This window comes from Carassius gibelio, chromosome B23 (genome assembly GCF_023724105.1).
Source record: "Carassius gibelio isolate Cgi1373 ecotype wild population from Czech Republic chromosome B23, carGib1.2-hapl.c, whole genome shotgun sequence".
NCBI classification, from domain to species: Eukaryota; Metazoa; Chordata; class Actinopteri; order Cypriniformes; family Cyprinidae; genus Carassius; species Carassius gibelio.
Genome location: NC_068418.1, coordinates 23,935,332 through 23,948,820, shown reverse-complemented (window position 1 = coordinate 23,948,820; position 13,489 = coordinate 23,935,332). Strand labels below are relative to the sequence as shown.

The following is a 13,489-nucleotide window of genomic DNA, read 5'->3' as shown; positions in this document are numbered from 1 at the left end:
TACATCCCGACTACTCTCCTGTTCCAGTTACAATCAACATGGTCTCTGTGTCACAACAAATGCATGCTCTATTAGCATTAAGCATTAAGAGTCATAACAGTTATTATGTTTTGAACACAAATATAAATGTTATTTCCTTGTATGATTGTACTACAAAATTTGTATGTCAAAGTTCATGCAACCCACAAGTTTTACTTGCTTATTTGAATACAGATGCATTATGGTGCTTGTCTTTCACATTTGCTTGAATAATTAGATCTTTAGTTTTAAGCATGCTTTATAATTCTGTATTTTAGCTTTTAAAGTAACAGTAACAAACCCTGTTTACATTCATGTGTTTTCTTGTGTGTGTGTGTGTCTCTTCCCCTCCCCCACCCTACATGAAAAGTGTATGTGTGTGTGTGTGTTGAGGGAAGCAGTGTAGGGGACGTGATAGGTATCTACTCTCTCAAATAACAGCCAAATTTCCTGCAGTTTCATGCACTTGCAGATGATTCAATGCTTATCTGTGTTTGTGGAAGAAATAATGACTGGAAAGGTTAAGGGAGGAGAGAAAGCAACTTCGCCCACTTCTATTCTGCACAGTAACAGCTAAATGCAAAAACTGGAATTTTAAATACAAGTTTTTAGGAAGATGCCATCATGAGATGGGGCTATATATGTGAACTGGAATAAATAGGTCACATGTTTGCCCTCATTCGGTACAAAGGCTGCAGGACAAAAAGCAATGCATTTTGATGTGAAAGATTTCCTGTCAAATGACACTAGTTTTAAGTATATTTAGGCTAACAGAGAGTTTTAGAATCAATAAAATACTACATTAGCGAAACAGAGTTCATTATTTCATATAGGCCTATGTATACGCTGAAAACACCTATTAACTAATGTGAACTTTAAATTATTGTTAGTTCTGTCGTGGTTTGAATATAAAATGAAGATAATATTTTATAAAAACGTGTGTTTTGTAACTTTTTTTGTAAACATATTTAGTTTATTCTTCACTTCGCCTACATACGGGTACCAGCTGCGGGTCGTGGTTTATGAAGGGACATTTGTTTACAATGCGGGCTCATGACTGCTAAATACTTAACTTCCTTTTCATTACTACTTACGGAAGCTATCCTCGCGTCAGAGTCTGTGCATAACTCTCATACCCCAGAACATAATAAGCAACAACCGTAAACCACAATTCCACTGTAACAATCTAGATGAAGAATAGTTAAGGAGGTCATGTGATCAGAGGTGCGCGAGTCGCGACGCTCCATAGAACGGGGTAGGTTGCGTGAACGGTTCTTTTGAACGGTTCGTCGAAACAATTCAGTGATTCTTTTGCGTGAGGACGTTATTGCGTCACCACGTGGTCCCCAGGCAGCGTGGCATACTGCATGCTCTTGACCATTTCAATAAAGCCACATTTTTGTTTAATAAATGTTTTATTTAGTTTAATGCTTCTCAGAACAGTTTGGTTGGGCCAGCATTCAGTTCATATAAACAATTCATTCAGAGCCTATACTTAATAATATATACTTAATACTCATGCAATCATTTTTCACAACTCCTCCAGGGTAATTTTTGCTGTTATAAACTTCCAATGCACTTTATTTTAAACACTTTTGCAATTTTGATATTGTTGTTTTTATTAACATTTTTGTTCATTACGTGTCGAACAAAGTAACAAAAGTAATTATTGTGATGACTTAAGTAACCGCTGGGATTGATACATAAGTGTTTTGATTCACTATAAAGGAACGGGATCACGATTCACTTGTTCATGGGAATCAAACTAGCTTTATGTATTTGATTCACTAAAACGAGTGATTCATTTGATAATAACACTACAGCTCGGGCTGTGTTTTTGATTCTTTATTCGTCATTTTTGTCTTCTTCAGACGTAAATGTATTACTTTGTTGTTATCTAACATGGCTGGTTGCATGTGCCTTTTCTTTCCCTTTGCTTTTTTGTTCCCTGTTAAAAAAAAAAAAAAAAAAGTTTCGCGAACCAGTTCAAATGATTCGTTGCAAAGATTCGACTCAACTGTGCGTTAACGAATCAGACATCCACGGGAGCGCGCCCTCTCTCTCTCTCTCTGAACGCAACAGCTGCATAGTGAGTGATTTGCAAACATTGAAAGCAAGGCATTTCGTCCTGCTAACAATTGGCTAACTCAGCTAATCAGATTTCCAGAAAGAAAGAAGCTACCAAACTAACACCCCATAGATATAATAAGTTAATATAACGATTGTTGGCACACAATAAGAATACCTGACGAAGTCTGAACATAATGGTAGGTACGTTATGGAGGGTGAGTTCCTTATTTTCAATATCACTCATCGCTAGCGTGTCGTTAGCCAAATTTCTATTATCAGCACGAGCACAGGTTGATCAAACCTCACCAAAGTTAACGAACTGGGACATATGCTTTAGTTTAACACCGAAACTCTGTTATGTGAAACGAAATAGAAGAGGATGATAAAGTTGGTGTCTCTTTTTGTTATGCAGGAACTGCATTAAGACCTTTTGATGTTCTTCCTTATCTTGAAAGGGGAAAGAATAGAAAACAACTTTCAACAAACGTTTCAGCCATCCCCCCAAAACAAAGTCATAAAGTTGTTTATATATATAACGTTATATATATATATATGTATATCAGCCCTGTGATCAAAAAAGTTATTATAATAGCTACAAAGAAGAAGGTACTTTTGTGTAAGTCTGGTTTGGTTGGTCATAATAATGATTTTATTTTATTCTTTTTGGTTGAATATCTATTCCGCTTTGTTTTTATTGTTTCTTTCATCCAACTACACTCATGGTTTTAAGATAAGTGATTTATTCAAGTTCTTTAACTTCTGCTTCATCATATAGTGATCTCATTGTTCTGGAGTAAAAACAACTCGACTGTAGTTAGGGAGGAGTTTTGTATCACCTTCCAAAAAGACGAAGAAAAAAAATGTATAAATAGACAATCAGGTATATTGGCGAGGTGTGTAGTAAAATAACTACTAAAGCTGCTGATCAAGTTAGAATGATCACGTGTCAGGAAATTACAGCCACATTAAAGACACGCTTCCACACACGAGGCATTATTATCCATACAAACCACGATTTTGTTTATAAGGCGCGTCGTTTCCATAGTGTCTATTATGTTTTTAAAAACCGATAAATTTAAACGTTGCATTATTACGTCAGTAACCGTCGTTTTAATTAGCAGACGTCGCTACATCTCTCCACTTGTGCGTGACGTCACTTGTGTTTAGAAGTAGATTTGTTTGAATACCCCGTTTTACACACTAAATATGTATATATGTGTATATATGTATTATGTGTGACATAAATACGTCATATTTAATATAGACTTAATGCATATAATGTTTTATTCAGTTTTGAGCTTCTTCTAAGATAATATCCCAGTGTGTTTTTAACCAGTTTTTCACTTATTTGCATGAGCCGTCCACACCATTTATTGTTCTATAAGACAATTATTACAAGTGTAACAGACACTGTGTCTTTTTAAGAACTCCTTTTGATAGATTTGGATGGTTTGGGGCCAACAAACATGCTATTCTTGTGAACAGGTTGCATGGCAAAGCCCAAACAAAAGAGTAAGACAAACAGCAGCTGGTCTCTAGCTGTTTCTTCTTCAGCATGTCAACTAACCGTGTTTTAGGCTATTATAATGACTCAAGCATAGGTGGGGCCATTAACTTTACCATTTTGTGCTGTTTAAGTTATCTAAATGCTTTTGAAAGTAAATGGCTTTGCTCAGGATTACTTTGTGATTACCATCTAAAGGACTTTGAGAAGCAAAACTGTTGAAATCAGCACAGCGAGGCCTGTCGTTAGAGTATGTCTGCATAATGTAAAAGAATTCACAGATTGTTTTGTTTCTTTTTCACTTTTTTTTTTAACAGTGGTTATTCGGTAGATAACTGATGTGTTAAAGCTTCCTTTTCAGCCTCCGTTTCTCTTTTTTTTCATCTTCAGACGCTGTTTCTCTTTTTTGGTGCCTTACATTAGCGAAGCCTATTTTTGTGTTGCATTTCCCTAAAAGTGAGTTTAACTTGTGGTGTGTGTGCGTAGGGAATAGCAGAAGATTGTTGACTTTTTATGATTGATTATTTTTATCTTTTGTATTTAAGGCGTTGTAAAATAAGCACTTGTGTGTGTGCAGTTTAGAACTAATTGGCAAGATGCCTGAAACTTCACATTTGGGCTTGAATAAGAGTGTTGTATGTTCATTTTGGGTGTTATATAATAGATAAAAGTGGTTCTTTATACTTATTGGTTTGTATCAGCATGAATGAAAGGCTAACAGGGTTTTAGAACAATGCAACTCCACCTTAGACCTCACGAGTGATACATTGTGAAGGACACCGCTGTAGATACACCTCTGGCTTCCTGTTGCCTCACAATAATGCATCTAAAGAATGATGGCATTTCGTCAGTTTTTTCCCTGGAAAATTTTCGAAAAGATCTGAAATTGGGTTTCCCCTACTTGTGTAAATGTACCAATACAGAACAGTTGATGTCAGACCAGTGTAATTTATTAGATCTCAGACAAAGTTTTTCTTTGTTCGTGACACATATTCACCAAAATTATACTTTCACTTGGGCTTTGTGTAATGTATGTATGCTTGTGCATATATATATATATATATATATATATATATATATATATATATATATATATATATATATATATATATATACATACACACAAACACACACACATGTATAATTTTTATATTTTTAATTTATTTATTTCTCTTATTAGTTCATTCTAACATTGGTTTCCATTTTAGTTTTTATAATTTACATAAAGAAAAATAACATCAAAATAATTTGTAAAATGCTAGTCAAAGGCTATAAAGATTATTTTTATTATACATTATTATAATGTGTTGGTCATGCAGGGTTTTTTTTTTTCCCTCTTATTAACTGAGATTACTACATGAATGTTTGAGCAATTAAAAATGAATTTGTCACTTTGCTGGACCATTAATATGAACTTGTGAAAAAAATAAGAAACAAACAAGTTACAGCATCTCCTTTACAAACTTATAGGCCTATATCTTTTAACGTTAAATCTTATTAAGACATGTCTTGATCATGCTGCATGACTTTCTCAGTGGAATAACTTAGCAACAAGCAAAGAGAACTTTTCTCAAGGGCACAATTATTATAGACTAACACTGTACTCTCAGTAGACCATTTTCACAGTTTGCAAACAGTGATGTTTGTTGTGGGTGGAGCCTAACTGGTGGCAGAAAATGACAGTTTTAAAGTAGCAGTATATGGAAGCCATGGGATAAAATAATAAAAAAGGTAATTTTGAGGTTAAATTTCCAAATTTCAGATTTTTTCCCTCACAATTCCGAAATTATACCCCTTAAATATGGTAAGAAAAGTAAACTCGTCATTCTATCTTTTCCCCTCTGCTCAGAATAACGAGTTTATAATCCCACACTTCTGGATTTTTTATTTGATTTTTTTTTTTCTCAGAATTGAAAAACATTTGACAAATTGTTGAGTTAAGTCGAGTTCGTTTGAACTGGGAGGTTTAAACTTGCATTTGTGAGACAAAATATGTAAATGTTATAGTTTTAAATAGTATTTCATGCTTTAACTGTTTGGTTTATACTATGCCCCCTATGTTAATATTATATAGACGTATTGTTAAAATATTTTTTATGCTTTAAAAGTAAGGTAATCATAGCAGGTCTCATCCATAGTCTGTCCGTTAAAAGGTCTGCATTAGGGCTGCACGATTAATCGCATGCGATTGTCATGCGTCTCTTCAGTAAAGCTGGTTCTGTGATTAGTACTAAATATCCATCACTTGCTTTCAAATGGAGCGGCTCTTACTACACCGAGCCGTAGTTTACTGACAAGCTACCCAATATCGCGGTTGGTTATGAATGCCATATTGTGTAGCTTGTCAGCAAACTACAGCTCGTGTAGTAAGAGCCGCTCCATTTGAAAGCAGGTGATGGATATTTAGTACTAATCACAGAACCAGCTTTACTAAAGAGACGCATGACAATCGCATGCGATTAATTGTGCAGCCCTAGTCTGCGTTGAGCTTCAAATAGCGTCTTTGACAACAGTATGTTATAAAAATTATTCTCATTCCGATTCTGACGTCCAAAGGCACAACCATACATTTTTTCTCTTATTTTTACTTGTTTCCCTCCACTTGTTCCTTTTCTGCCACCACAATGCGTGTGCAGCTGCAAGTGATGTAACTGTGATGTCTACTCCAAACTGGTCTAGAAGCCTTTAGCTGCTGGTTTATTCCCAATTCAGATACTTTAGGGTGGGGTCACAAGCTTTGGATGTTAGCCCAGATCTTTTACAGCAAGGTTATTATTGTGTTTTACCCAGTCTATGTTACCTTAAATAATGATGCATGTATTCTAAATTAAAATGAAAGCTGCTCTAACAACAAAATATTGAATGCTTGTTTTTGTTTTAGAAATGAGTTTAGATTATTGCTTGCTCTGTATTTAATCCACATTTGCTGCAACTGGTGAAGTGTACATAAAACAACTTTTCTTTTGTCTCGAGTTTACTTTAGAAACTTAAGCAAAACATCAAACTCAGCCCTGTGTGGTTGCTAATCTTTTTTTAATGATCCATGTGACAGTTCATGTTTCATATTAAGTAAGAGATGAGCACTTGTTTTCTCTCCCCCATTAATTTTATCATCTGTAAGTGTAGTCGTAGAGTTGATTACATTCCACAGAACTGGCCACACCTGACTTTGTTTTTTTGTTTTTTTTTTCATTTCAGGTTTTGCCTGTCAGGACAATTCCTCTGTGTGAATCACAAGAAATCAACTGATCAAGTGTATGCCCCATTACCTGGCAGTGACTGGCAAGCCTCGACTGCTTCTCCTGTACATGATGCCTCACAGGGGTTTACTGAAACTCTTAGCATACATACTGTACTGAAATGTAAAAAGCCTGTTTGGAAAATTAGGCAAGTTCCATGGAAGTGTTAAGAGTTATTTGATATTGTGTAATCTAATGCATGATGTCCTTCATGAGTGTTTCAAATGAATGATTCTTCACATGTCTCATAACTTTCAACATATGGTTTCATACAAGCTTTCAACTGAAACTAAATAAGAAAGAAATACCCAAGTAAATTCCTGCTGACATGCCTACCCACCCATTGTTCCCATATTTGGAAAGTCCTGATGGACTAGGTCATGACATTCTCAGCCACAGCAATGCAAGCATGCCTGGTACTGGATCTAGCATGACGCCCCACGCCAGCGTGGTGGAAAAACTAGACACACTGGCAGAAAGTAGCCTACCTCTAGACTGCATGTTTTGTGAGGAGACTTTCCTGCATCAGGAAGACCTGGGACCACACCTTCTTTCCCAGCATCCCACAACATTCCACGCTCCTGCAGTGTTGCGTGTGGAAGCGGAATTCTTAACTCCCAGCGAAAGGGCTCGTTCTAAGACCTGCCAAGCTGTGGAAAAGAATGAGGATCTGTGTTGCGTTGTGTGCGGCCAGGCCGTTGCAGATGCGACCGAGCTGGAAACGCACATGCGGAAACACAAAGACTCTTTCACGTACTGCTGCAGCCTCTGTGGACGTCGTTTCAAAGAGCCGTGGTTCTTGAAGAACCACATGAGAACCCATGGTGGAAAGGCTAAAAACAAAAACCAGGACCAGGAGATCCCTGCCACCGTTAATGACGTCATTCAAGACCAACCTCCATCACCTGTGGACACGTCATACAAAATGTGCATGGTATGTGGCTTCTTTTTCCTAAACAAGGAAGTTCTGGCTGAGCACAGCAAGGTCCACAATCGTGAACTGGAAGTGGATGAGAACGACTCCTCTGTTAGCCAACCAGCTGAGGAGGTTCCTGTATCTCAGAAGACATTTTTGCAGACTCTACAGTTGCATCCTTCAGGTGCAAGAGAAGAAGCTGAACAGAGTCATCCATCTGGACGCTGGATATCCCAACTTGATCCTTTTAACACCTACCAGGCTTGGCAGTTGGCCACCAGGGGCAAGATCGCAGCAGGTCCGAACTTGGCCAAGGAGCTCAATGCCGACTCAAACTCTGACAACGAGGACTCTGGTTCTGAAAAAGAGGAACTAGGGGCCATTTGGGATTCTGGGGCTGGAGATAAACCCAGACGAGGCCTACGAAGTGACCTCAAGCCTAGCGAGACTCCTTCACCATCACCTGAGCAAAAAAGTCTGATTCGTAAAGACAAGCCAACAAACTGCGAAGAGTGTGGCAAGATCTTCCGGACATATCATCAGTTGGTCCTCCATTCTAGAATCCACAAGAAGGAACGAGGGGGAGCAGAGAGTCCCACCACACCTACAGACGGGAGGGCCCAAAGCATAGGCTCTTGTAGTAGTTCATCTCTTGACCGAGCCGAGGAGTACTCAGAGGATGGCTCCGAAGAGGGAGCGCCAGTTGACGCCTTTAATCCAGGTATTATTAACCAAGTGCTTTGTATTGTTTTCATTTTTTATAAGTTCTTATTTGCTTCTTAAAACAACTTGCCATCATCTGTCAGAAGTTCATCCACAGAGTGCTCAAGATTGCTGTCATCTTTTTGAATAATGTACACTAGAATTACCCAGAAATGCAGACTCTTTACTACAGAAGAAGCTTATTCTGTCTCAAGGGTTTAATTGCAGAACTTCGGTGCAGACCTTAGGGTTCCCTCTGCTGGTCGAAGAAAACTCATGCATATTTGACTCTAGGACATTCTGTAGTGCAGCTTGCAGTTTAAATTTCTATTCTGGAATACCATGTGTCATTTAAGGCTAAAATTAACATGACACTTTTCCTACAGAAAAAAATGAGGAAGGATCGGGAAAAATGAAATTGAAAATTCTTCCTCCAAGAAAATGCAGTTACTGTGGCAAGACTTTCCGCTCAAACTATTACCTCAATATTCATCTCAGGACACATACTGGTTAGTTCTTTGTTGTGTTGACTTTATAAACCATATTGGGTCTATTTCTGTCTTGCTTTCTGACCCCAATGTCTTGTATTCCAGGATGAATGTAGTTTGGCTATTTTATGTCTTATGTAAACATTGATGTCTCTCTTATCATTTCACAGGTGAAAAACCATATAAATGTGAATACTGTGACTACGCCGCAGCACAGAAAACGTCTTTGAGGTACCATCTAGACAGACGTCACAAGGACAAACCTTTCACAGAAATCCCGAACATTCCTGCAACACCATCTGCTAGAAATATCATCAAGGCCATTGAACCTCCCAAGAATGTAGATGACAAACAAGCCTTAAAACCAGTCAAACAGTGGCTTGCTCCTAAACCTCTGCCTGCCAGTGTTAAACATAACCCAGGCTTGAGCCAAGCCATTATTAACAGCAAAAATCCTTCCATTCAAGTCAAGCAAGAGTATGTTAGTGCTCCCGTTGCAGCTCCTTACACCCCTGTGGGTGAGGTCAACAAAAAATACCCATTATCCGTAAACCCGAAAATGGAGAAGGAGGCTACCGAAGCACCTTTGAATTTGTCTCTCAAAGTGCCACTTCCTGTATCTGCTACCTCAGTACCCAGAAACCTGTTACCATCTAACACATGTACCTCTTGCTCTTATGAAACCCTTTACCCTGAGGTTCTCTTGATGCATAAAAAACTCATCCACAAGGAGAAGTCTGATGTCAAGAAGAATGGATACAGGGGATCTCAGAAACCGAAACGGTACACTGGTTGCCCGCCGGCTCTTGAGGGCAAAGACATCACTCCTTTGCCCCACATTAACGGGAAGCATCCCCGTCGGACCAAATCCCCAATACGGCAACCAGAAAAACTTGGGGAAAAGCTTGCGAAACAGCCTCAGATGTCTAAGATTTCTCCTGCGAAGGAGCGCTGGAGAGATCAGCACCAGGAGGGCCAACGAGGCAGGGAATCCGATTCAACCAGCTCGCTTTCTAGAATCTCAGAGCAAGAATCTAGCAGAAAATTAAATGTGCCATTGGTAATCGATCGAGAGTTGTCCAAGCAGAGGCCTGGTCTGGATCATGAGATGAATCAGAGGGCAAGCTTGGGCAAAAACGGAATGGTTTGGCCCACAGATCCAGCTAGACTTTGCCTTTCGGACCGTTTCCGAAACTTGGCGCAAACAGACGTTGGCGAACCCTCTAGCAAGAGACACAAGTCCTTTGAGCCTCTACATACTGCATCTGGACGGCTCGGAGAGGATTTCAACCGGATTGTGCCCACTGGCAGAAATGCGAAATCCTCGTTGCAGGCGAGCTCACCCTTGTCTTCAGTTAAGGTGACTCCCACTCCGTCTCCCAACAGCATGCAGGCCGACTGGAATGTCATCAACCTGCTCCGCAACTACACACCTAACAACCTGGCCTCGCTCTATCACCCCGCTGCTGCAGGCTCCAGCCATGCTGTCATGGCCTCACCTGTCACTGGTGAGCATTTACAACATGTTTGTCAGCAATTGGTCAGTGGGCAAATCTCACAAACTGTGATTTCAATACTATATAAAAAAAAAGATCTCTCTCTCTGTAATATATAATGTATTTATTTATAGATTTCACATAGAGCAGCATTTACTACACAGAGCCGTTGTTCACTGATAGGCTGCGCCAAACCATGATCATATTTTGAGTATGTTTGCGACAGCTTGTCAGTGAACAATCTTAGTAATTATTATATAAAAATACTGTATAAATATACATTAGTTTGCATACAATTATTTCACATTTTTACTTAAGTATGTGTATATATATTTTCACATTGCAGCAAAACCAATCAGTTTAGCACATTTATCTCTAATTTTTCATTATCAGTATGCATTATGACATTTAACGTTATTTAATGAACCGCAAAAATTGCTAACTAAAACCAGAAATTGCCTGTGTGTGTTTGTGTGTATCTTTGCTTTGGTCTTAAAATAACATTTCAAGAATTTTCCCTTTTACAATAATCCAGGCTGCAGCTTTTAAGAATTATTTGAAGTTTTAAGACTTCACCATGGCTTCTTAAATTTAGTGAGGAGATGTCCTGGGATCATAACTGAACACTACCCTGTATTCTCCTCTTTTTTTTTAGGGAGCAGGTCCTTGATGTTCCCTCACTACTCCACTAGTATGACTCAGAGGAGAATCCAAACCAGCCCTCTGAATAACGAACGCTGTGGACCTTCAGAAAAGAGCTCTTAGACCTATCCAGGGTAAATGTCTTCTTCAAATATCCTTCACAGGTATTGCATTGTGGTTTATGCAGCTAATCGCGTTGTTTCTCCTCCGCAGCTTTAAAATACGCTGAGAAAATGGTGGGGTCCTCGGTTGGGAGGAACGTTTAACTGATTTGATGTCGCTCACTGTTCTTCAGACACTACCGTCGAAGGGTTTGACGTGTTGGAAGGATGTACTGTGTGGTTACGGGCCTCAGGCTCGGCTCTAGCCTTGGCTGCAAGGCAGAACAAACTTGGACTGCAGCCTTGAACAGTGTTGTTTTGATTCAATTTGCATTCCATTACGGCAATAGATTCATCTGCGGTGCACTTAACACGAAGCTGAACGTCTGACGCACTCCGTGCATGACAGTTGACTTGTGAATCTGTTGTGGGTCGGTGGTTTATTATGACAGCCTAAATACTAATCAAACCACAAGCCCAGCAAGTGCCTCCATTACTTTTTATTAAAAGCCTAAATGCACGAGGGGACGGCTCTGAGCGAATAAACAAAGAGGGCCGCTGTGTTTTTTTTGCTTTCCTCTAATGTGTATTGTTAATGTTTAACATCTCTTTTGCAGGTCAGCTTTATGCTATGCACAGAACGAGATCATTTCCGAATTAGAAACCTTCTCATTTGTACAAAATCTAGCTGCTGTTACCGTCTCGGGTGCGAGACTCCTGAAGCAAAGGTGACGTACTGTGTACTGTTGTGTAGGGTACATTTAAAAGTCAAGTAAAATACGTAACTGCAGGGACTGCGTGGAACCTCTTTCACTGTGACAAAGACATTCAACGGGATCCTCAGGATTGATGAGAAACATAACTGTGATTTTGCGCCTGCTCTGCCGGGCAGTTTCCGACAAATGTGTGCTGAGCATTTTTGATGCGATTGTTACGTTTTCATACACCAGAATGTTTTTGTAATTGTAGTCTTTTTTTTTTCTTAATAATCAAGTGTATATTTATTTTCAGGCGAGTGTGTTGCTTTATCATTTGTATGTGGAATGCTGGCTAAAGCTCGTCATGGTTTCTGTTACTGTCTGCGTTCAGTATGCTAACTCTGAAGATGTTTGGAGAGTTAACTTATTTAGTAATCTATAAGGGGCTTTCATTAGCTGAAGCAAATGCATCAATTTTCATTGATAATAAACTTGAAGCATTTTGTGTTTTTCGTTTGCTTCACACCACAATGCTGAATCGCCCCTTATTTAGTTTTTTTGTTGAGTCGTAGATCAGTTAGGCTGAGTGATAATGGATTTCTATTCGACTTTGGTTAGAAACCAATGCTGCTTGATGCTAAACGCAGGTTCGATCTGGTTTTTGTCCTCGCTCCCGCTCAGTATTTCGACTCTTAAACACACCGAATTGGGTTTGTGTAGGTAGATTGGTTTAGGATGTAGTGGCCACCGTGTGTAAATGTGTTTGTAGTTGTGCTCTATAGGGTGTATCTGTTTGTATTTTTAATTTTTCTTTTGCACTTTCACTAATGACTTTTTCCCTTGAGAGTTCCTTCTTTTGTGGTCAGGTTGTGCAAAACTGATGAAGCCAGGATGCTTTTTCTCCCCATTCTTCTTGTCCGATGTTTCATGAATGATGCTGTTGTTTTTGCTCTTTAACAGAATGTCATTTGGATTTGCAATCTTGTAACCCACCTTGTTATTAAGCCAGGTGTATTCTAGGGCTCAGGCCCTTTCTAGAGGCAGAATAAAGCAGTTGTGCAAACTGGAAAGAAATGTCAGGTTGTCTGTTTTTCATTTTTCATCTGCGGAAGGTGAGTATTTTTTTTATTTTTATCATGATTGTGGATGTTTATTATATAATTAATCTTGTATGTCATATGCTTAAAATGTGCATTCATAGTTAGGCACACTGTATAGTATAGACAAACTGCTAGTGAAATGCTAGTCTTTCTAATGATGTGTGGCTTTCATGATGTTTAGATGTTCACCCCTCTTGACCTTTAGATCGAGTATTTGCTTATTTGATCATATTTCACCCCCCAAAAAAACTGTAACACTTCACAAAAGGATCTCATGTGTTAACATTGGTTAATGTGTTAACTAACATTAAGTAATAATGAGCTATACATTTTTAAGTTAGTAATTAACCTGTGTTATTGTTAGTTAATAACATTTGTATTTTTGTTAGTTCACGGTGCGTTAACTTTTGATTAATAATGTATTATTAAATGTTGAGATTAATTTTGATAAAGACTGTTAGTTCATGTTAAGTAATGTAAACAAATGGAATCTTGTAAATGATTATGCACACACA

General features: G+C 38.5%; 1 protein-coding gene across 2 annotated transcripts; it reads left to right on the top strand.

Moving 5' to 3' along the window:
- The first annotated feature begins 2,064 nt into the window (after positions 1-2,064).
- LOC128012132 (zinc finger protein 217) lies at positions 2,065-12,948 on the top strand. Of its 2 annotated transcripts, none has more exons than XM_052595134.1 (6): positions 2,065-2,285; positions 6,791-8,468; positions 8,836-8,958; positions 9,108-10,445; positions 11,089-11,209; positions 11,289-12,948. In XM_052595134.1, the coding sequence occupies exons 2-5, from the start codon at positions 7,160-7,162 to the stop codon at positions 11,196-11,198; spliced, it is 2,880 nt and encodes a 959-aa protein (XP_052451094.1). In that variant the 5' UTR covers positions 2,065-2,285; positions 6,791-7,159; the 3' UTR covers positions 11,199-11,209; positions 11,289-12,948. The 2 variants fall into 2 exon arrangements, with proteins under 2 accessions (XP_052451094.1, XP_052451096.1); XM_052595136.1 differs by having other exon boundaries at positions 2,065-2,289.
- The last annotated feature ends 541 nt before the right edge of the window (positions 12,949-13,489 follow it).